General features: G+C 37.4%; 1 protein-coding gene across 2 annotated transcripts in view; it reads right to left on the bottom strand.

The window, feature by feature from the left end:
• EDIL3 (EGF like repeats and discoidin domains 3) overlaps positions 1 to 25709 on the bottom strand; it is a 429209-nt gene that overhangs the window by 201368 nt on the left and 202132 nt on the right. For both annotated transcript variants that reach the window (XM_059916719.1, XM_059916720.1), the window contains one exon: positions 22242 to 22370. In XM_059916719.1, the coding sequence (XP_059772702.1) occupies positions 22242 to 22370 (129 nt within the window). The remainder of the gene's footprint in view (positions 1 to 22241; positions 22371 to 25709) is intronic.

Consider the following 25709-nt stretch of genomic DNA (forward strand, 5'->3'; position numbering starts at 1 on the left):
AACCAAGTAGAAAAATGTTACTGTATCTCACCAAAAATGTACCACACTATGGAGGCACAAATCTACTTCCTTTTGATATATTTTACGAATTGTTTAAAATCATGTCTCATTTAAATGCTTCATATTTACAGAGGTTTTTTTTTTTATCTTTCTCTCATTTTTTCTGGAATATTTGTTTTTCTTGTTGCAAGAAGTATAAAGGTATTCACCATATGATCACAATCTTTCCATATGTTGATTGAAATTCATTCCCATGCTTCTTGAAGACATTCTTGTGGAGCCCTCTGATTTCTTGTTCGGAGTTGGGCTGACTGCTTTCCAGGCATGCTGCAAGCTACCTCCTGGGACTTCTTTTCCTTGCTCCCCTTTCTTTCCTTTTATACTTTCTTGGAGGCTAAGCTTCTTTTTCATATCCACTTTTCGTTTGCCAGAGAACATCTTCAGGCAATTTTCATGAAAGGAGTAAGGAAAATATTATTTTGTGCCTTTGTCTTATTGTCCCCGCACCTGAATAAAATCTGGCTGGTAATAGAAGTCTAAGTTCAAATTCATGTATCCCCAGAAATGTAAAGGTACACTCGTTTCTTCATTAAATTCTAATATAAACTGTCGCTGTCTGAGAAGTTTGAAGTCAGTGTAATTTTTGCGTCTTTAGAGTTAACATGGTACCCCTCTTAGGGATTTGGGGATTTTCTCCATATCCAGATTTCATTAGAATTTATCTGGATACATCTTGCTTTGTCTTCACTGTGTTGGTACTTCTTATTTCAATATGAAGACTTATTTGTTATTACCTCCAATTTCTCTATTTTCCCTGGATCTACAAAATTAGTCCTATGTTCAATTTCTTAAATAGATTCTCCATGTTTGCTAAACATATATCTCATGTTTTTCATTTCTTTATATTTTGATCTAAGTTTTGCAAGACTTCTCTAACTTTATTCTTCTACTGCATCAATTTTTTTCCAATCATACTTTTCATATCCATAACGTTTTTTCAATGTGACATTTTCTAGTTTTATGAATATCATATTTTCTTTATGTTTCTAATTAAGACGTTTTAAAAAGGTCTCGCTGATCCATGAATCATGCTGGCTTCGTCTTGTATCAGTTATTCTATGTGCTCATTTTGGATCTTCTGTTTTGCGTAGTTGACTTCAGTGATTGACTACTTTTCTGAATGAAAAACTAGATTGATTAATATACTTAACTGGTGTGGTTTCTTCAATCTCTTTATAAGTTTATTTTTACCAAGTCTTCCCTCCTACATGGAGGGACTGACTGGGAACTCTAAGCACGCGGGAACGTAAGGAAGCAGGCAGCAAGGCCCCCTCCATTTACCGAATGAAAAAGGTTTTATTCAGTGATACCTACTTCCACACCAGGAACCCAAGCTCTCCCCAAGGAAATTCTGATCAAAGTTTTTAGGTAGCAATCTCCCAGTTTTAGACTTGGAAATTATGCTTTATATATGGGGCGGCGGGTGGCGGGAAATCAAAGGGTCGCTGGGGTCGCTGTTGCAAAGAGAGTTCTTAATGAATGAACCTGCTTTCTGTCCACTCGTCTCTCTGTACCAGTTGACTCCAGGTGACTCCTAGCCTGCACTCTTCCCCTAAAAGAAAAATAACCTTTGACACTATTTCAGACTTTTCCCGATCAAGGATGTACGTTCTTGGCCCCTTCTCTATTAACATTATTCGTTCCCACATTCCGTCATCTAGAAATGTCTAAAATCACTGGGGTGCTAATAGTCCCATCTCACTATTTTTGTACCATTAAAATCCTATCCCTTAAAAAAAATCTTCACTGTCACTTCCATGAGATCTGAGGATCTGAGAATAAAGGGGTGGTAAATATGTATGTTCAGTTTGCCATCATGAAAGGCTAAATTTAAATAAGTAACTAAATAACTAAAAATTAGGTGGAAACATGGAAACAAGAGGAAGATAATCCATTGGGGCATCCTCTTCCCAAACAACTTCACTAAAATGTTCACTATGTATTTTAAGAGTGTAATACTTTACACTATTACAAGGTTGTTAATAAAATAGCTTTTTAAGCACTTGGAAACCAGCCTCTTACTACAGTCCCTTGGACTTAAAGATGGCCCTCTGGGGAGGGTGGCAGCCCCCCACACAAAATCATTTCTTCTGACTCTTCAGTAAAGTTACAGGAGAGCATATTCCCTGAGACAGCAATAAGTTCAGTCCCAGAGTTTGTTTAGGAAAGCTTCAGGAGAAGTTATTCCTTTTTTTCAAATCCAGCATCCACTAGCTAAAATCTTCATTATATTCATTTGAGACACCAGAGTACCATCAGCACATGTCAGAGACAGAAAGAGAAGTCAACAGTTGGACTTCCTCCTTCTCCAGTGCCACCTTTATCAAAATTTTTGTGCCAGAAATTAACCATGATCCATAATTTTTCTATAAGTTTCCCTGCATGAAGAAAGAATGGAGGAGTCTTAATACACCTCTGAAAATATCTCTTTTACCATTTGATTCTAATAAAAAGTTGAAGAGTATTTGACAAGAATCTCAGTATAACCCTTTGCTTCTTCCTTTAAAACGAAGTGGGGGATTTACATCATTGACTCTAAAACAGCTTTACATACAATCCACATGTGAAATAAGGTGCCCAGCAAATAACATTCAAACTACCATGAAGACTCAAGATGAAGAAAGGGGTTGGTGATTGTGGGGGGATAAGACACTCAAGGCTTTTCAGTTACACACACACACACACACACACACACGAGTTACACAGTTTCTGGAATTATTTACTTAAACTCTATTTTCTTGACTATTCACATTCTGCACATTCAACTAGTTTTAAAATTACAAAGCCTGCTTCTATGTTTTCCTAAAATCAATTTCTTGGACCCCTTCCATTCTGCCCACATCATATAACTCAGTGTCGCTGACAGTGGCAGAGCTGCCAATCTGTGTGATCTCTGTAAGGAAGCCTGTGGAGAGAATGATCTAGAAGATGATGAGTATTTTTAATTCTTTTGAAGTCTTTTTGGCAAATTTGTTTTTCCCATTTAATTACTCCTTATTAAGATGTGTTATGAATTAAAAGTAGTGGCATATAGAAAAGTAAATGCATAAGTTACTAAATGCATAAATATTCAGAAGACGTAATTAAAATAAAACAATACTTCAGCCTTACAATCTTGCATATTTTGGTGACAAATAAAAGTGGTGGATGTTTCTGAAACTTTCTAGATCACAATAACTAGAATATATTACTGAACAAAGAAGTGTCACTATAATGAAGCAGCATGCTGCATGTAACTAAAGTATTAAAATAGTACATAGACAAAACGGGTAGGCACAACAAGCTTCATTACACACGAGGAAAGAGAAAAAAGAATACTTTTGTAAAACCAGCTGTCCTAATAAGTAAAAGTGAAAATAAATTGAAATCAGACTGGTTTATAAATCTACCAATTATATCGTACAGAGCCAAGTAACTTTTGGCATTCTCATTTCTCTACTTTTATCTAGCAATTCACAAAAAGAGGTAACCTTAAGGGTTTTACCAATTTACTTCTTAACTCTCAAAGTGAACACTGCTCTGATATTTTAAAGAAGAGTATCAGCATTGAAGAAAATTAAAGTGAATACTGGAAAAATAATTTATCCAATTCCCACTAGCAAAACACAAGAAAGTTCAACTGCATTCATACATAGCCAAATATGTCAGCATTTTCTCAGAGACATACCTTGAATTATCCTACAAATAGAATACCTGGGAGATGAAAGAGCATTCAGAACATCAACACAGAAATACACTGATTACTAAAACATAATTTTAAAGTGCTTCCAGCATACACAAGATACTTTTATATTCCATAGTTATGTTGTGCATAGTCCTACCTTATTATAAGATAAGCTTTGCATCTATTTGCTATTTATCCCTCAATTACATGGTGAAATTGGATAGTTAAAAATAGAAGACATACAGAAATGTTTGGTTTTATGTCCTAAAACCTTTTATATTAAGATGTGCATAAAAACGATTACTTTGAAAACAAAGTATTTATGATAAATTCTCCATTTTCTGTAACAAGGTGTTTACCTTAATTTCTGAAACATTCAGGTCAAGATGCAATTGTGTCATTCCATGCTTTTGTGTTTCAGTGTCATTCTCAGTATATTGATCTAATAATCATACTCTACACTCCAAATATCTCTAGTCATTTTATATCCCCCCCCAAACTAATTTATTATAAACACCCATAAAATTATCCCCTGTAGTGCCTATAACAAAGGAACAGAACAATAAAAAGACACAATGTACATTTTTATTCTATTTTAATGATACCCCCGTTGCCTATACATGTACAGCCAAGTGGAAATATTTTAGCCACAGGCATCTCTAGAGATTCACTTTTTGCCACTTCGCAATACAAATTAATGGGTAGAAACTTCCATTCACAAAATAAGGTAAAAGGCAACTAACTATCCACTATAAATAAACAGTGCATTTATGAGTTAGCTCATCTTAAATCATTGTATGAAAACTAGGGTGCAGACATTGTTTACAAGTACTGTATTTCTCCGAGGGCTGCATAAATCTCTCTGACTGAGGTTTTATATTGTTTCGATGATCCTAAATGGACTACAAATTGGTAGGTAGAAAATGGTGTCTTTGAGGTTAGCTAGAAGCAGAGGAAATGGGTCAACATAAATATAATAAGACATTCATTTGTCTTATAAGTTGAAGCGTACATGAGCTCAGATGTTGTATTTTTTTCTTTCAAAAAATGTAAATACTCTTTAGTCCTTTCTAATCATGACCTCAAAATTCTTGATCATATATCAAGTATTACTAAATGAATATATTTTTTACAGTATAGAATGTATGTAGGAAATATACATTTTAAAAGAATGAGAAAGGTTGCAATACAATTTTTAAAGCATCTTCCTAATTGTGATGGCTTCATATTACCATTAATATCTCAAAACATGGTATCTACTCTGGGTGAGTTCATCAATAATAACGGTAGATGTAAAATATATATCATGTTGACAATCTCAATTTGGGGGCCAATCTCCTGTTAGCTATGACTAGTTTGACACAAATTATCTCATAATTTTTTGTGCTTAGGTCATAATAGAAGAAACCTTAGCTACTATTTTCTTCTCTTCTTGCATCATTGGTAATTTCTCCAATCTGACTTTTCTCTGTAGATTTCTTTTTAGGCCACTTGTGGATTTGGTGAGGGTTAATTTAATTGAAAATAGATAACATAAGCACATAAGCAGCCACATTGTGCTGATAGTGTGCTGCTCTGTAGAACTCCTACCTTCCCACAGAACCTCTGCACTGGTGTCCCTCTGACAGATAAACCCAGTGAGGTGTCTCTGTCAATCCACATGGCAAATAGCAGTATGATTAATATACATAATTGTTAACAATAAGAAAACATAAAAGTTATCTTACTTTCTTTGCACCTATCAGGATTGTCTCTTGCACTCTTCTGGGGTATATGCACCTCAGTGTGGAAACAACTACACTACAGGTAAAGTGTCTAGGAAGATGGATCTGGGGCGTAACATATGTCCTATTTCTTTTTTAATCATAAAACCATGCTCAACTACTTATGACTCGTAGAGAATAACTAATAGTTAATAGAATTAGACTTTTCTTATTTCAATTCTTTCTAATCTAATGAAGTATTCCAAATTTAAGAAAAAAATTGTTCTTCAGCTAACTTCAGGACAATTGCCTTTTAAAAAACTGGGTTTGGTATGACTAATCTTGTACTCAAGCCTATGTATCTTGGACAGGTGCTATGATCACAGGGTGACTATAAGAGAATGATCCACCCAAACAAACAAACAAACAAATGAACACTGGGTTCTTTATTAACCAAAGAGTTTCCTAGTATGTAAGATTTAAAACAAAATAAAAACATCCTTTACCTAATACTAGATATTTATTTCTATCTATCACTGAATCAAATCTTGAAGCAACTTCCATAGTTTTTTCTGGTTACTTTTGGGTAATAAAACTATCCTTAGCTTTCTTTCAGTTAATAAACAGTCACTTATAGTTTACATACTAAAATAAGTCCACTCTTTTAGCATCTAAAAATCCATAATCATACCCAATTTGGAAATTTCTTCCCCAGCTTAGTCTTACCTTAGGCTGGGAAAATTGCCATGGGGAAGGAGCAGGCCCTCCCTTAACATTTGCAGTGTCTCTTATATGTCTAAATATTAAAAAATCATAAATAAGGTTAATAAATTGTAATATATATATATAAATTGTATATATATATGTATGCCTGCCTGGAGAGGTCCAAAGACAAGAGATTGTGACTGAAGCTGCCTCTATGTGATATGGAGCAAGGGCAACGTACTGTTTGAGGAATGGACGGCACTTGTAGAATATGGCAGGGAAGGGATGTGTATATATAAAGGATATATATATATATTCTCCTACATTTCTAACACTGTGGAAGACTAGGTTTCAACTGAGAATCCCAGATACTCCAGAGTTCCAGAAAACAAAGTGAGGATGCTGGGGGAAAGGACTTTCAACCCCCCCCTTCTCCATGGATACCCAAGCTCTACCTCCCACCCAGCAAACAGCTACCCAATGGCCTGTCACTGAGCTGAGGCGGGGTATGCACACTAGTGACACAGTCCATTCATGGCAGGGCAGATACAGAGAAGAGGTATGCATAGGCCCTGGAAGTATGTTGGATGCCATTTGACAGAGTATTCTGGGGTCCTGAGTACCTTGAGCATGGTCTAGAAGAGGGGGAATCTGTCTCCAGGTGGGCATGCTCCTTGTGCCCATTGACTCTTTGCCCCATGGAGAGGGTTGATGCCAGAGGAAGGCCAGAGCAAGGTCGCCAGTGTGAGGTACAGAGCCCGGGACCCTCCTGGCAGTGTCCGAGGAGAGAACTGGGAAGGAAGTGAGGGACACACTCTCTCTCATTCCAACCCATCCTCTACTCTCTAGCTGTATTTTGGCCTCTCCAGTTTCAGAGTAGATGAGATGAAAGTCTTCCTTGATATTCAGGTTGAAATATGGCATTGGTGACCCTGGATGTGGCAGATGTGTAGTTGTGAGCTCATTCTCTTGTGGGGCAATTTTGTGGGTTCTTTGAAAATATCTCGTCACTAGGAGTTCTTTGCCTCTAGTTTGCCTTCTCGGATGGGTCACTATGCTCTGCCCCCGGTTCCCTGAGGACCACCATGTTGGCGGGTCAGAGAGTTTCCCTGGGCTTTCTGCTTAGGCTCCATTCCTTTCAAGACAGCACAGTTGCTTGGTTTGGGGTCATATCTGACCCACAAGAAATCCACACACATCCTTTCCCTGCCATAGTCTACAAGTGCTGTTTATTCCTCAAACAATACCTTGCCCTTCCTCCATATCAGGTGGGGGCAGCTTCAGTCACAGTCTCTTGTCTTTGGACCTCTCCAGGCAGGCATGAAATCACCAGTATGTAAGTGAATATAAGAAGTCATTGCAAAACAAACAAACAAACAAACAACAGCAACAACAAAAAAACGAGTATTGTACTGCTTTCTGATCTCCCATGGTTTCTTTTTCCTTTATTAGTGATAATGTACTTAATATATACCATGTTTTTTAAGAGGAAATATTTGGAGGAAAAAAGGTTGTCTGCTTTTAAAATCTACCAAGGCTCATGAGTTTTGTACTTGAGAAACTTAAAAATAAAATGGGAAAAGAAATTAGAACCTCAAAGAATGATTCTGCTTTCAAATGACAAAACAAAATCATGTCCAAAGTCCCTGAAAAACAGAAAATGACCAAAAGGTTCATTTTAAATATACTCTCTGAACCATTTGAGAATGGCACGCCATAAACTACAGCAGAAAGATAGCTGGCAATAAATATTTTTCTTCAATTCAATCACTCTGAATAGGAAAGAAAAAGATTATGCTCTCAGATAAAACGTCATTTACATTCTTACAAGACCACACTTAAAGAGAAATTGAAATAAGTCATATTGCCTATGAGTTTAAAATATCAATTAAAAAAAACCCCAGAGTCCACTGAGAGTTAAACTACACCAAGGAAATAAGACAATTTTACATCTGTTTAGTTTCTGATATATAAGACCATCAACACAAAAATATACTAAATACCTTATATGACTTTATAAGTTAAAAAAGTAATTGACAGTACAGGAACTTATCTAAGCAGACTTAAAAGATTAACCAGTGTATCTAGAGGTAACAATCAGCCATCCTGAGTCAATCCATCTATACCACTTAGGGCAATATTGACAGTAATGCATTAACATGGACATTATGTTATCTTTTACTGACAGAACAATGCACGTAGCAAGTTTTAGCAAAAAAAAAAAAAAAAATCACAGGTGTAGACTTGCAGATATACAATGAACTTCATCTTAAATGAAGACACAGAAAATGATTCTAGAAAATGCTAGCCATATTGCCACCAAAAAACACCTTATTAATGTCTAAGTGGACTCTATTGCTTGCTCTATTCAAATATGGTAAATCATTTATACACAGCTCCTTAGAAATTTGGAGTAATTGCTCTGCCTCTAAAAAGGCTGACTTGGACCTCTGGAGCTGGCCATGAGGGATTTATCTTTATTGCTATACATGCTGTACTGTGCTGTGCTGTGCTGTTCTCATTATATATGCCAAGCCAACATGGAAGCATTTGGAATAATTATTTATTTTTAATATATACCCTGCTTTTCTACAAAGCAGTTGAAACAGCTTGCAATAAAATCTCTACAAATTAAAATAGTTGAAAACAAAAATAGATGTCCAAAACCGATAAGTAGAGTGGGAGCAATAGGAACTTAGGATAGAATACTTACTGGATTGGAACACTAAGTTTGTCTAAGCCAGCCAAACAAAACAGCTTTTATAGTTTTCAGTATCTGATGACACGGAGCATCTTTGTACCTCAGAAAAGAAAAACACGTGCTTCCCTGAATTTATATAAAATATACAAGTAGTGCATTGATAATGTGTCCTCATATTTATTCACTCAACAAATATTTATTATTGTACACCTACTATGTGACAGGCACGTTGCTAGATATAAAGGGTAAATTGATATGTAAAACACACATAACTCTGCCAAGTAAGGGCAAGTAACCCCAACAGGTCTAATGTCTAGAGACAAAACAATTGCAATTATCTCTGTTGTAATTCACCATGGTTTTCTCTAGGTTTCTATTTTAGTATTCAAACAATAAGGAAGGGTTTACGGAGCTCTTCCTAGTCACTAATTTATTCATTAATTCATTAACTATATTTTGAGTACCTACTACATGCAAAGCACAACTCTAGGTTGTGATCAGGAATCGAGGATGACTCAGGTGGAAAGTGTCTTTAAGCTACCTAGGGAGAGGAGAAACACACAAATCAATACAAAGCAAGGTAGAAAGAAGAAAGAAAAGTGCCATGCAAGGTGGAGAGTAGGAGGGCTTTCTTGCTTGAGGATGGACTGGGAATCATGGAAGTGCTCCTGGAGGATCCGGGGCTGGTTTTATAGACAAGTGATGAGGGGAAGGGCTCCCGGCACAGAAAGCACATCAGCAGAGGCAGCGCGATGGGCAGTTAAGGAATGTGAAGGAAGAATGGCAAGTGCTCACTTGGGTGACACATTTGGTGAATAAAGGGGAACACAGAAATAAAGTAGGGAAACTAGGTCAGGGCTAGATTTTAGGAAGAGAAGAGGTTCAGCTTATGGAGCTGGTACCCCTAACTGTGTCGCTTGCTATGCAAAAGCTGGCAAAGGAAACACACAGCTAGACTCTTGCCCTCAAGGACTTCATGATTAATACATGCATGGCCAGGCAAATGCCAGATGCTTGCATTTAATTATTCTCATTTACCTTTCTTCTACCACATGATGTATAGAGCTCTATACAGAAAGCAACTACATACCTGCCACAGCTCTGGGGAGGGCACGGATTCAAAACCATCTGATCTGTGACAAAACCTCTCCCTGTGCGTACCTTTTATGTGTGTCTAGGGTTCTCAGGACCCATTTCTCCCACAAGTGTAACTCTTGTGCCACGTTCGCCTCTAAGTGCTGCTGGAGTCTGCCTTACAACGTTATTCTTGAAGGATTCACTGCCTAGGCTGTGAAAACATAGCTCACAAAGCTCTTGAGTTCAGGCTGAAGAGATGCAGCATTAAAGCATATACAGCAGCATTGGACTGAGCTGGTAGGAAGGTAGAGGAAGAAAAGTGACTCCAAGAAAAACAGTGTGCTGACTGTATACCACAAATAATGGCCAAGACTCTCGTAGCAAAAGAGGCAAATGGCTCTCTAGATAATCTTGATGGAAAGCATCACTCATCACTCCTTCACCTCTCAGACAAAGGGGTCACCACAGGCAGGGCAACATTAACATAATCACTGTTTCTGGGAGAACTGTAAATGCTGAATCAATGCTCGTAAACAAGTAGGCATGGGTGGACATTTGCATTAAAACATGAATATGTGCAGATGCAAAGGATCCCTGAAATAACTTTCCACCTCACCCCACCCTTGCTTCCTCCATATTTACCATTCGTTTGGCAATAACCCCCTCACCTTCAGTGTCTCTACCTCACTTCGTTTTCATCTGTCCTCTCTCCTTTGCCTAAAGTTTCAACCCTCCATCTGAGCTTTCACTGTCATTTCCACTCCCACCTCTTCCAGATTATTGAGTTAAACAATATTAACCAAGTTTTAAAAATTATGTAACAATTAGTTATCAAATAAATTGACAATCAATGTATCAACAATCTATTGGCCTTCTCCAAAAGGAGGAAAAAATGGACAGTTCTCAAACTTATTTGGCCACAGGAGTCTTGCTAGATGACATGTTATTTTTCTCCACACTAATTTCACAAGGTATTGAAGGCAAATTCTTAGAGTTTTTTCTTCTTCCACGGAGCCCAGCATCATGGAAGACAGGGTATTAGTAGATGATGCATTAATGGGTTAATTGTGTAATAGACTAATGGTTTAGTTATTCACTTATTCATTTAACAAATATTTACTGAGTACCTACTAGGAACTTTTAGGCATAGACAGCAGAGCAAAAAGTAAAAAAATCAAGCCCTTGCTCTCAGGAAGCTTAATTTTTAGAGAAAAATAAATAATAAATATATAATATGTCAGGTGGTGAGGAGTGCTAAAAAGATAAAGAAAAGTAAAAAGGTTGGAGAGTAGAGATAGCAGAGGAAGGTTTTACAAAATGACATAAGGGCACTCTGGAGAATCAACACTTGTGCAAAGATCTAATACAGAAAAGAAAGGGAGACAGTCTTGTGATTCTCTTGGAAAGAGAGGTCAGGTAAGTGAACACAAATGCAAAAGCCCTAGATTGGAAGCAGGCTTGGATGTTGGAGGGCAGCCAGAACGTTGTGACCCCAGCTGAATCAGCACCATGGAGCATGGTTGGGAATAAGGTCAGAAATGGCTGGGAAGAGAATGCATCAGTCTCTTGTGGTAGATACAGGACTTTGGATTTTACTCCAAGTGCACTGGGAAACCGTGGAGGGTTTTATACACAGAAGTGACCTAACATGAGCTGTGATCTAAGAGGACCACTCTGGTTGTTGTTTTGAAAATAGCCTAGGGACAAGTGTAGAGACAGCACAATCATTAAGAGTTTGTCCTGATGGATAATGGTGCCTTACGGACGAAGTGAAGGTGGTAGGAGGTGATCGGAATGTTATATAGTCTTTAAGTAATCACAGAGCATATAGAAGACATTGAGTATAGATAACTCTTCTAAGGCGTTTTAATGAAAAGCAGAAAAATGGAACCAAAGTACTAACGTGTTTTGTTCTCTCTCTCATTCTCTTTCTCTCTCTCCCCCCACACCTCCCCTTCTCTCCCACCCTCCCTCTCACTCTTCCTCTCCCTCTATTTCTATGTCTATCTCTATCACTGTGTCTATGCCTAGCTCTCTCTTTTCTCCTTCCTCTCTCCCGAGCTATGGAGAAGGCGTATAACTCTCAATGACAAGATTTCACTTTCTTAAATTGAGGCATCTAGGCTTCCTATTCTCTCTGCTGCAAAATTCGCTCATATAAAATCAGTGTTTATTTTAGTACCAATTTCTTCTATAATGATTAAAGAAAAAGTATTTTGAAAACTAGTCGGAAATAATAATGAGAGTTTATAAATGTACAGACTTCTAAATTGTCCGTAACACTTTCACACATATTAAATTGTCTGGGCATCATTAACTTGGACCTAAGAGTAGGCAAAGGGCTCAGTTATTTCTATTTTACAAAGAAGGAAACCAAGGCTTAGCATAATCATTAGTTCAAATTGATATGACTTGTTAATAACATAGAAAGAATTCAAGTTTGACTCTCTTCTACATTTAACTTCTTAACCCCCTTAACAATCATGCCTTTACTATTCAAATTAACTATACTCATTTTATTTAGCAAGAGTCAAAAGCAATTCCTTTACTTACCACCGAAAGAGTCTTTTTCATGTGGTTGGGAGGAAGAATACTCATTTAGAAATGTTTTAGTTTAAGATGTATCTTATAAATTGATTAAAACCTCCTGAATATCTAAGAATAATTTACTTCCAAGGAATATATTGCCTCAAATTTCTCTAAACTTATAGGCTGCAGAGTGATTGCAAAATCAATTAGGAACCGTGAGAGCAAAACTGATCAAGTTATATTCTAAAGGCCGATGTTAAATACTCACTCAATGCAATTGCGATTTCCAGATTTCCGATTAAAATGTAAATGTTGTCCTCTTTTTCAAAATCATTATTGTATTTTAGTATGTAATTGTATTAGTCTTGATTTACATATCACTTCCGTTATAATGTTTTCTTTAAAATATACTGTACTATATTATTATGACTCAGCTAATGTGAAAGATAAAGTGACACAATGTATCTAAATATAACCAATTTTGTGAGTCATTTAAAAATATCAAATTTTGAAAATTCAGTATCTTAAATAACATCGTACACATTTAAAGCATTGATTATATATGTATATATATGTATATGTGTATATATATCTTTTTTCTTTAAAATTCTAGATTCTATCCTAATGATGCTGTTAAAGGCTAAAAACAAATGTCAGTAACTAGGCATAAAGAAAATTATAACAATATATTATACTGCCCAAGTTCATGACAAGAAATTAAGTAAAAATAAATAATTATAATGCTATTGAAATTAACTAGAAAAAAAACAAGTATTTACGACCCCAGTGTAATCCACTTGAAACGATTTTCCAAATCTGAACATTGTTCAGCTCCCCTCAAGTCCTCACTACCACCTCAGTCCAAGCCACCATCTTCTTGCCCCCAGCAGAGCCTATTCTTCACCAGTGGTCAGAGCCATTCTCCAAACAAATGAATTAACATACCCCCTTGCTCTCCGCCCTCCAAAGGTGCTCTTCCAATTTCAATAAGATAAAAAGCCCTCTCTATGGCTTACAAGGCCCTACCTGATCCAGCCCTTGACCAGGCCTCCTTTCTGCCTCCCTTCTCATCATTCATTGTGCCCTAAGCACACACCCCTCTTGGGACCCTAGCACTCGCTACTCCTTCTGGTTTACTTGGCTGACCACCGACTTCATTCACATCTCTACTCAGATGTCAATTCCTGGGAGAAAACTTTGGCCATGCTCTAAAATATCACTCAAAAACCTCTGCTCCTTAGTCCTTATCCTTATAATATGTATTATTATTGTTGATATTACATGTTACTACTACATTACTATGCATTATACATAATATATATTGCTACATTTTTAATTAAATTTTTATTAAAATAATTGTAGAGTCAAATGCATTTGTAAAAAATCAGACAAAGAAATATCATGTACACTTTACCCAGTTCTCCACAATGGTTAACATTTTGCAAAGCTGTAATATAAAAGCACAACTAAAATACTGCTATTACTATATCAATCTTATTCAGATTTCTCCAGTTTTACTTATACTCATTTGTGTATATGTAAGTAATTCTGTATAATTTTATCACATAAGTAGGTGTGTGTATCTATCATCCTAGTCAATATACCAAATAGTTCCAATACCACAAGGATACCTCATGTTGTCCTTTTAAGGACTCACCTTCCTCTATTCCCTCCCTAACACTTGGAAATCTGTCCTCCCTTTCTAAAATTCTGTCTTTTCAAAAATGTTTTACTTGGAATCATCCAGTAGGTATCCTCTTGGGATTGGCTTTTCTTTTCTTTTTTTTTCACTCAGCTTCATTTCCTGGAGATTTATCTAAGTTGTATTTATCAACAGTTTCTTCATTTTCATTGCTGAGTACTAAGTATTCCATGGAATGTATGTACCAATGTTTGTTTAACCATTCACCTGTTGAAGGACATCTGGGCCAATCTGAGATTTTGTTTATTACCAATAAAGCTGCTATGAACATCCACATACAGACATTTGTGTGAATTTAAGCTTTCATCTCTCTTGGATAAATGCCCAAGAGTATAACTTGCTGAGCAATATGGTAAATGCGTATGTCCTATTTTTTAAATTATTTTTTTCTCCATTAGAATGGAAGTCCTATGACACCAGGGACTTCGTTATTTTAGTCTCTTTCCCTTGTTCCTGGCACAGAGCACCTAAAACCCTTGCAGTTTCCTGGGTGATAGGAGTGTCTTTTGTTCTAATGAGGCAACTGTGGGTGGTCTCTTGGGTGAGGGGTGGTCACCAGAAAGACCAAACCATGATTAGAAGCTTGAAATTTTCAGCCCTGCCCCCCATTTTCTAGAGAAGGGAGAAGGGCTGAAAATGGAATTAATGATCGATCATGCTTACATGAGGAAGCCTCCATAAAAATCTCAATAGTACGGGATTCAGAGAGCTTCCAGGTTGGGGAACATATCCATACTGGGAAGGTGACACACCCCAATTCCACAGAGAGAACCTCCTGTGCTTGGGACGCTCACGGACCTCGCCCTGTGTATCTCTTCATCTAGGCTTTCACCCGTATTCTTTATCACATCCTTTAATAAACTGGGAAATGTAAGCAAGAGTTTCCCTGAGTTCTGTGAGCTGCTCTAGCAGATTAAGCGAACTTGAGGAGGGAATGTCCTATTTGTAGCCAAATCTGACAGAAGTTGTTGGTAACCTGGGGACCATCCGGAGTGGGCTGGGGGCAGTCTTTTGGTACTGAGCCCTCAACCTATGGGATCTGACACTATCTTCATGTATCCAAGGACAATAACAGCCACCACCACCACAGATAGAGAGAAAAAATGGATGGCTGCAAGAGGCAGTGGGTGAGGGAGTGGGTGAACGGGGTCAAAAGATACAAACTTCTAGTTACAAGACAAATAAGTGCTGGGGATGTACCGTACAGCATGGTGACTATAATTTTAAATACCCTGTTACATATTTGAAAGTTGCTAAGAGAGTAGATCTTAAAAGTTCTCATCACAAGAAAAAAATGTATGTTGCACACCTGATATGAATATAATGTTACGTGTCAATTGTATCTCAATTAAAAAAAAAAGGTGGTGCAGTTAGGTCAGGAAGTTGAGCAGTTGTGTCCGTAAAGGGATGTGTGAGGCTCTGGGAAAAGCCCTGTGACTCTCCAACCCCAGGGAACACAGTAGGACCCAATGTCCTTAAAATGGCTTAACTTGGCCTGATGGTTGCTTAGACCACGTGCAGTTTCAGGTGCCTGGGTGGCCACCAGCAGAGGAAAGTGCAGCCAGCCCCTTAGCAACATTTTCAAGGTGGAACCGTCAGCAGAGCCAGGGAGCTCATACTCGTTCCTAAGCATGTGGCAGCCTGGCAAAATAGTAAGTAAGCTCTCAAAAATTACTTGTCAAATGCGTAAATAAATAAATAAATAAAGTCTTCCTGAGTGAGGAAGACTTCAGGAGAGAATGAGCCCCCACAGGGGTTAATGGCACTGGAAAATGGTAGCTAAGAGCAACAGGAATTAGGAAATCAAAGTTACACGTTGCCACAAACTGAGAGGCCTGGGAAGTTTGGATTACATGCAACAAATTTCTTTTCTTAAACTGTATTTGTGGTACCATCTCTATTCCTGGAGAGATCCTTTATGAAATCATGAGTGAATCAGTTCTAGAAGGTCAGGCCTATTAGTATAAATACACCACCTTCATGAGTCTAACCTTTCTGGCAAATTTTAACATATTTTTGTTCAGAACTTACGGTTTCCTGACAATCAGATTTCTTTTAATAAGTAACAGGGAAAAAAAAAAGAATGTTTAACTGTCATTTAAAGTAGCAATTTTCAAATATTTTGAGTTCGACAATATCTGAATATTTCATTGCAAAAAAATCACAGACTGTGTCTATATTTGAATAGTGTTTCTGTGTAAATATCTAGTACATAGCTCTGCCAGGACAGTGCTCTTTGTGAGACTCCTGAAAGGAGTGAAAACAAGAAAATGAAAATGCCTTGGAACGCTGACTATTGCTGACAGATTAAGGGATAACATATTTTAAGAACAGTAAGCTAATATCTTCCTTTGGCCTGATTCTTTCAATCAGTTGAGGGCTCTTGCTGTAAGATGATTTCCGTTATATTAAGTAAAGCTTGAATGACAAAATTCAATAAGGTTGCCTGATTATACATTTAGTGTGGAGTTATATTTGTGTATCCTAAGCTTCGTTTCTCTGTGAGTATTTCTCTGCTTGGTATCTTTAAGACATAGTAATTCCTGGCAGTATAGTTCTAGAACACTGATTCCCAGCCTTGGCTGCACATTAGAATCATCTGGGGAGGTTTTAAAACTCCTAAGGCCTAGACCATACCCCAGACCAATTAAATCAGAATCTCTGGGGTGGAAGTCAGGCATTAGTAGTTTTCATAAGTCTCCAAGTGATTCTAATGTGCAACCAAGGTGAGAACCAGTGTTCTAGAATTGTTTGTGTCAGTTTTACTAGGGTAATTGTTAATAGGCAGACCTGGGTCCAAAATTACTTCTATTAAATTAGAATCTCTACAGATGAGCAAAATGAATCTGAATATTTATCTGTACTCCCAGATGATTCATATGCACACCAAGTTCGAGAACCTTTGGCTTATAGAGTTAAGGGGTCTAACATTGACCTGCAAAGTTCTCAGCGAACAGAAAAATCTGAATTCTCTACAGTCAGACACCTTTTGAGGTTGGAGGCAAGTCTATTTTGGAAGTCTCCTTAGAGTTCTATTTAGCCACTGTGGTTATATAGTTTGCAGGTGTCAGTAATAACTCCAGGTTGTTTCCACACAGTTTTGAAGTGAATACTTTATTAGGACAAATTTATCCTCTAGTGGGAAAGCTAAAATAAAGAGGCCATCAAGCTAAAATTAGAAAGAGTAATTTAACAAAATAATAATTACCTCTTAGAATTAAGGATGTAAGAGAGGAATTCTTATAGAAAAGCATAAAGTTCCAAATTAGGCTTCCCCACTGCCCTACAACTCATTTTTTTTGAAAAAAAAATTACAATTAAAAATTTTTTTAAGAGAAGGGAAAAATTAAAGACCAATAGAAATCCCCATTATATTTTAAAATATTCATCCATTAGGAATTTGTTACCCTTTAAGATATGTAAAGTATGTTCTAAAATGCCTCATCTTATTCTAACAAATATCCTATTTAGGGAAGCAGGACAAAGGATAATTAATTCTACTTTTTATAGACATATTATTTCCAGCACATAATACAGTGTGAAGTTCTCAGTAAGTGTTCATTGAATTGAATTGAATCATTGGATGAGAAAGCTGAATCAAAGAACCTTTAAATACTAACCAAGTCTTCATCAATTGATCAAGATAGAACTGCATCAAAAATCCAAGTCTAATCCAGAATTCTTTCCCTAAAAGCAAGTTTACTCCCACATAATTTGGAAATTAAAGGTCATTCTTTTAGCCAGTAGTCCTCAAGTCTGGTGTACCTAAGGACCATATGGATACTTTTAACTATATCCAGGGTACCATCCAAAGATTATGATTCAATAGGGCTGAGGTGGAACCAGATTCTAACAAGCATCACCTATCAGAAAACACATGTAATTGGCAAATATGTAATTAATCCAATTAACAGTGATTGTCAAAACAGCAAATACCATTGGCTAACTCTGAGAAAAGTGAAAAATGTAATTTAAAAAAGTAAAATGACTCATGTCCCCAATAAATATTTGTTGAATGTATGAATCCATTAGTCAATAGTATAAAATTAACACCAAACTGGTTTACAACATTTAGCATAATATACAAAGAGGAAAATTTTAGATTCTGTGATTTTTCTGGCCAACTTTCTCAGTTTGAACTTTTTGGCCAACCCAATAAAAGGAACTGAAGGTTGCAGAGCTGAGCACAGGTAGGGAAGAATGCACAGAATGCCTTCACTAGTAAGATGGGCAAAGAATTCTAAGAATGAAGAAACAGTCCTTCCCTAAGCCATTAGATTTGTAACTAGGCAACAAATAAAATATGATTACTTCTAGCCAGCCCAAAATGCAGCTCCCACCAGAAAAGTGCTTGCTTAAAAATGCCTTTCAAAAGTCTAACCTCTAGACAATTTTGGTGTTCAACTCATCCTATAATTTACATCTTATAATTGACACACACACGTATGCGTATATATACATATATGTACATATACATATATACACATAATTACATATATATGTATATGATACACATTAATGTATGGCATTTTAAGATCATGTATAATTTGATAATTCTATATAAAAACCAATACTAATCATTATTAGTTATAAAGTTATAACCTCATGCTATTTTCATGACCAAAAAAAGCATTTGTAATGGCTAAAATCCAAAACACTGACAATAATCAACGCTTGTGAGAACAGGAAACTCTCATTCTTTGCTGCCAAGTATGCAAAATGGTACAGCCACTGTGGAAGGCAGTTTGGCAGTTTCTGACAAAACTAAATGTACTGTTACCATAAGAATTACACTCTTAGGTATTTACTCAAATGGGTTGAAAACTTATGTCCACACAAAAACCTGCACATGAATGTTTATAGTAGCTTTATTCATAATTGCCAAAAACAGAAGCAACTAAGATGGTCTTTAATAGGTGAATGAATGAACACACTGAAGTACATCCATAAAGTGGAATATTATTCAGTGGTTAAAAGCAAAAAGAGCCATCAAGTCACAAAAAGACATGGAGGAAACTTAAATACATACTGCTAAGTGAAACAAGTTACTCTGAAAAGTCTACATAGTGTATGATTCCAGCTACATACTGTAGGATTCCAATTGTATGACATTCTGGAAAAGGCAAAACCACAGAGACAGTAAAAAAAAAAAAAAAAAAAAAAATCAGTGGTTGCCAGGGGTTGGGAGTAGGGAGGGAGGGATGAATAGGCAGAACACAGATTTTTAGGTTAGTGAAACTATTTTGCATGAGGCTTTGGTGGACACACGATATTATGCATTTTTCAAAATCCATAGAACTGTACAGTACAAATAGTAAACCTTAAACTATGGACTTTACTTAATAATAATATATTAATATCAGTTCATCAATTATAACAAATATACCCGATTAATGCAAGAAGTTAATAAGAGAGAAGACTAAGGAAGGGGGCTATACGGGAACTCTCTGTACTCTCTGCTCAATTTTTCTGTAAACCTAAAACTGTTCTCAAAACCAAAACCTAATTAAAAAAAAAAAAACATATGTAGGTAATATTAATGCTAGCACTGGAAACATTTTTTCTAATTTGTAACATACTGACAAAACAGTTTTTAAACTAAACCTATTAACTATGTATTTGTCACTCCTATATCATGAAACTTAAAATTCTTTAACTATTTAGCATATTCCAAAAGATATTTAATTCACATTCTGTCATATAGAACTAAATTAATAAGCCCTGCTATAATTGGATGTCTGAAGAATTTTTTTCAATTCTTTTCCCAAATGAAATGTTCATATCATATTGGTCCATCTCTGATTTTCACTGATTTTCAATATAGTTTTTACTAGCAAAAAAATAATAAATATTTTGCCTATAATGCATTGTTATGTAACTGAATGCAGAAGTTGCTACCTTAACCTATGAGATGACTAGTTCTAGCTACTGAAAGTCTTGTGCAATTTTTCTCAAACTTCGATATGTGTGGGAGTCAACTGGGGATCATTTTTAAAAACAGATTCTGATTTAATTGGTTCGAGGTGGCACCTGGTAATCTGCATTTCCAACAAGCTTCCAGGTAATGCTGACGCAGGTCTACACTTTGAATAGCAAGGTTCTAGAGTATATCTAGGCTATAAGATAATTACCACTGTGAAACACAAACCCAAATCCCTAGCAGTTCTTGCAAGGGACTAAACAGCTGCTTTTTTTGGTTCTCCCACCTGGAAAAGCTCTCAGGGCTTCCAGCACTTCTAAATTTGCTTTCCCAGTATATAATCCTTTTCAATTTTATCTGTAAAGAGGAAGACCTGATAACCTTTGTACAGTAAGCAAGCTACCCATTTAGTCATAATACTCTCCTAGTATAAGAGTATTGTATGTATGAGCCAGAGATCAGTTATTTCTAGTTCAATTTTTCTAGTTATATGTCTTCAAGCACAGAACGGTCAAGTGACTGGCTCAGGGTCACTTATCCAATAACTTAGAGGTCAGGTCTCAAATCCAGGTCTCTGATTCCAAATCCAATCCCTTTCCCTCATTCTCTGCTGCTTCTAATAGTGATGCACTTCAGAGAAGAGGGACCAGTTTGTTTAGACCACAAAATCCCAGTTCTAAACTGAATCCCTCAGCCTAGAGCTTCCCATAAACCTTAAACATAGGTTTAAGGTCTTATAGAACCTGAGTCTTGAAGGAGGGATAGGATATTGATCAGAGGGAGGGGAATAAGGGAATGGCGAATGTCCTAGCGTGAGTAATGAATATATAAGCCATGAATACTAGAGTGATGATTAAGACCATGGTGTTAAGAATGAGTAAGGCAAAACTGGATATGTCAGCCAGAGCCAGATTTCCAATCATCAGCAAAAAATGTAGAGTGCATCCTGGCTCTGAGACTTTGAGAATATTGTGTACTTTTCTGGAGACCTGCAATGGCCAGGAATTTGTAGAATTTCTGTAGAAGCCTGTTATAATACACATAATACAGCCTACTGTAATACCTACACTGCTTGTAACTGTCTCTAAGGGCTCAGATCACCAACAAGGGACTGAGAAGCTCCTGATTTTTGTCAGGCTGAGTCCAAAGTCACCACAGCTGATTTTTCCTTATTGTAGCATCACTGCTCAGCCTTCACACATGGATATCTCAAAACATCTCTGGAAAGACAGAGATGGGAGCCCAGAATCTTGGCTGCCTTGACATTTACCTAATCACCTGAAGAGAATATTACTAACTTATTGGCAAAGCTTTGTGACATAGTGTCAGAGCAGCATCCAGAGGAAGACAGTCTGGCAACCCCACTTGAGCCCCCCAATCAAGGGCTGCTTGCATAGAGCACACACACTTACAGAGGAATCCCCCCTTGAAATGAGAATAGAATTTTCATAATGGGATGCTGTCCAGTGTTTAGTGGCAAGGACTGCACCCAAGGTCATATCATCCTAACTTTTTTTTTTTTCCTGTGCTGCAGGGCTCTAGGGTGGAGAATGTAAGAGTATACAAAGGCAGATTTTTACTGTTAGAAATCCTTAGAAGGACAGTAATGTTGCGCCATATTTCTAAGAAGAAATCATCACAAGTGGACATATTTTGTTTAACTTCAGGTTAAATAAGAACAAGCATAAAAGAGAGACATGCAGATAGCACACTTGTTGAACTTTCAAAGATTTTCACACTAAAAATGCTGACATGTGAGAAGGAGGAAACTGGCTTATAGATAGGACAGAGTGGGCAGTTTTCTTTTCTGGGTATCATCTCTGAACTGAATCAACAGAATAATGTCTAGGAAGCTTGAAGAATGCAGCTTTAGGACAAATGTGAAAGAAAGAGACACATATCGGTTCAATATAAAAGCAGCATTTTGCAAGTATGGCTGAACAACGATGAAAAGGGCCAACAGAAGACTGCTAGCCCCCCACACACCTGGGAGGATAGAAACACAGTCCAGGAGTCAGCGGGGAATGTGGTATATTCAGTGTGAGAGAAGTAGCATTAGCCAACGGCCAGGGCTCTTTGCTGCTCAAAGATTCTATCATTCTACTACAAACAAGAATGATAATGACTTGTATATTTTGCCATCAATGATAGTAAAAGCACAATGACTGTGGATGACTTACTGTGCTGACAGTGAATCCCATTAAATCCTCGGGGACATTTACAGACATAGCCTATGAATGTATCCCCTCGATATGCTTCACTTATTTCACAGGTTCCTCCATTATGGCACGGATTAGGAGTGCAGGGACCTGAAAGACAGAAAAAGAATATTGCTGCATGATGCATATGCTTTAAAGTAGACATTGGGTCAACATTTTGCAATTAACAATTTTATAGAGAAAAGTGTTCTCGATATTAATGCCACAGGAAATGTAGTAGTTGTGGGAGTTCTAGGGATCAATGGCCTGGGTTTGAATCCTGGTTTCATCACTTTCTAGCCATGTGGTCTTGGACGATTTATTTAACCTCTCCTTACCTCAGTCTCATCTTCTGTTGAATGCAACACTAATACAATCTACCACAAAGGGGAATGATAGAGTTGAAAAGAATTCATACATATAAAATACCCAGAACAGACACATATGAAACACTCAAAAAGTATTAGCACTAAGTAAAATATTGTTATTAAGGTCTCTGAATTATAACATCTCTTCTGCATGTTTAAAAAGTAATAGTGAATGGCAATTTCTAGAGTTACGAACACAGAAGGGCTTGTATCCTGCTGGTGCAAGTAGCATAAACTTGTGAGTGACTATAACCACATGGGTCAAGTGGAGTGGAGAGCTGGTTGCAATACTTTTTTCGACTATCCGTGAGTTTGTGGTGGGGCATACTTCGGGAGAACTACAATTTTTGCCAATGTATAGGATGTAGCTCATGGAAAGTTGCAAATATAGAGAAGAGACACTGAGAGTTATTTTTTTATTATTTCTTTTTATAAATTTGTTTATTTTTGGTTGCGCTGGGTCTTTGTTGCTGCGCGCGGGCTTTCTCTAGTTGCGGAGAGCAGGGGCTACTCTTCGTTGCGGTGCACGGGCTGTTCATTGCGGTGGCTTCTCTTGCTGCGGAGCACGGGCTCTAGGCACGCGGGCTTCAGTAGTTGTGGTGCACGGGCTTAGTTGCTCCGCGGCATGTGGGATCTCCCCAGACCAGGGCTCGAACCCACGTCCCCTGAATTAGCAGGCGGATTCTTAACCACTGCGCCACCGGGGAAGCCCGAGAGTTATTTATAAGCTTTGAGAAAGTAACTTCACCAGAGTGACTGGTACTGTGAGAGTCAATAGAACTGTGGTGCTCCACCTCCCTTGGAGAGAACCAGCTGCCAGCATGGTGGAGGTGTAGAGCTGGGCCAGTCCTGCCTGACCCTGGGACTCCTCTACTGCACATTCTTTACTCTGGGGTGCCCCTTTGGTATGGCTGAGAGTTTTTTCAACTGGCATAGCATCCAAGGCTTTTTCTTTGCAATATTCCTTCCTTCCTTTCCTCCCTTCAGAGTTGACAGGCTTGTGTCACAGTCTGAAGGCTCATCCTACCTACTCTTGCTCTCTCTCCCGTTTGCCCATCACAGTTATTCCCCCCCAATAAACCTTTTGCACGTCTAATTCTGTCTTATATTGTTGGTTGGCCTCTTGGAAGATGCCCTAATTGACTCAGGGCAGAACCCAGATTGGAGTTTGTGAAGAAGAGAAAAGTTGAAAGAAGAAAAAGTTCTCCCTGGGAGATGAAGAAAGGCCAAGCAAAATATATAGTATTCTCTAATTTTGTCCTTTTTTTTTTAATTGGAGAGACTAGAACACACTAGTTTATGTGATTATGTGAAACAAAAATCGATTATGTGAAACAAAAATCGCTGAAGAGAATGTTAAGACGTACATACTAGAAAAGGAAAGTAAGAGTAATTAAACCAAGTGTCTGACTCTGTATGTAGAGATGAATTCCAGAGTCTGGAGGAAGATTAGTGAAGAAGAAAAGCAAGTGGTTTCAGCAGACACTAGAGAGTAGGTGAAAGTGTTGGCACAAGAATGGTGCCACAAGAGTCAACTGGGCAGGGGCTCCATCAGGCAAGGCTATTAAATAAGGGGTCCCCAACCCCTGGGCCATGGACCGGTACCGGTCCGTGGCCTGTTAGGAGCCGGGCCGACAGCAGAAGATGAGGGGTGGGCGAGCGAGCAAAGCTTCATCTGCGGCTCCCCGTCGCTCCCCATCGCTTGCGTTTCCGCCTGAACCATCCACCCTCCCCACCCCTGTCCGTGGAAAAATTGTCTTCCACGAAACAGGTCCTTGGTGCCAAAAAGGTTGGGGACTGTTGTATTAAAAGGTCGCAATAGTGAATGGCTACCCAAGTGTGGGTCAAAGCCATTTAACAACTTGATGAGAGAAAAGGAAATTCAACATCATCACAAAGTTGACAACAGAAAGCACTCAGATGTTGGGCAACGCTATCCTGCAAGACTTTATAATTCTATCACCTCCTCCAGTAGCTGTTTGACAGTTTCTTCCAGTTTAAAATTTCATGAAATTCAATGGCTGTAGAATCTAATAAAGATATGCATGAAATAGGCAACAATGTGGCAACTCTGGTGTCTAGATCCTCAATTCTTGGTAGGGCTGACTTTCAAAGAGTGAAAAGAAATCAATGTATCTGTGATTTTTCTCCAGATATCTTCATACCAATTAAAAATAATACATTTATTCAAGTAGGTAGTTTAGTGCTATGCAGTACTTGTCAATTAGACCAACTAACACCTGTCCTTGAGGTGGTATGTTGTAGATGGTTGAGACAGGAAGCAGGTGTTAACACCAGTGGTCATTTTTTTCCATCACGAAGAGATGCAAACCATGCTACAGAATCCCTCCCTCATTCTCTTCTTTCTCACTTTCTATTTCCTCCCTCCTCTCAAATTAATTAACATTAACGATGCCTGACAACTTACAAATTCCTTTCACATAAATAATCTCATTTATTCCTCCCAGCAACTAGATGACGTAGTTGTCCTTACCATTCTCTTTTACCTTTTTCAAAAACTTAAAGACAGAAAGATTAGATAATATTTCCCAAATGAACATCTACAAGTGATGCATTTAGGTCTCAAGCTAAGAATCTGTGATCCTAAAACCTACATTCTTTACAGAATCAACCAACTGGGGAGGAGTGAAAGAAATAAAAGTGACATTAGAGGGTTGACTCATCAGTTTACTCAAAATAAGAAAATACATGATTTAGATTTTTTTATTATCTGATAACTGATAGCCATGCATATAATTTCCAAAAAGATATTAATAATTATAGCTTAAGAATTATATAATTTTAAACAAATAAGGAGCGTTGGAGATCACCTAATCCAATCTTTCAACTTTACAGATGAGGAAACAAGCCTAATAAGAATTCAGTGATTTCTCAAAAATAAAAAACAAAAACCTCAACTAATATGAGGAATGTTGAGTTTAAGGAATTCTCTCTAGTAGGAAAAACGTTATTAAAACCAAAAATGATTAAGCTATTTCTGACCCCTCAAGAGAGTGATATTATTTATATCAGAAAGAAAATAAATATTTTCCATGTTCCCCTCTACTTACAGAGATGGGTG

Source organism: Balaenoptera ricei, chromosome 3 (assembly GCF_028023285.1).
Source record: "Balaenoptera ricei isolate mBalRic1 chromosome 3, mBalRic1.hap2, whole genome shotgun sequence".
Taxonomy (NCBI): Eukaryota; Metazoa; Chordata; class Mammalia; order Artiodactyla; family Balaenopteridae; genus Balaenoptera; species Balaenoptera ricei.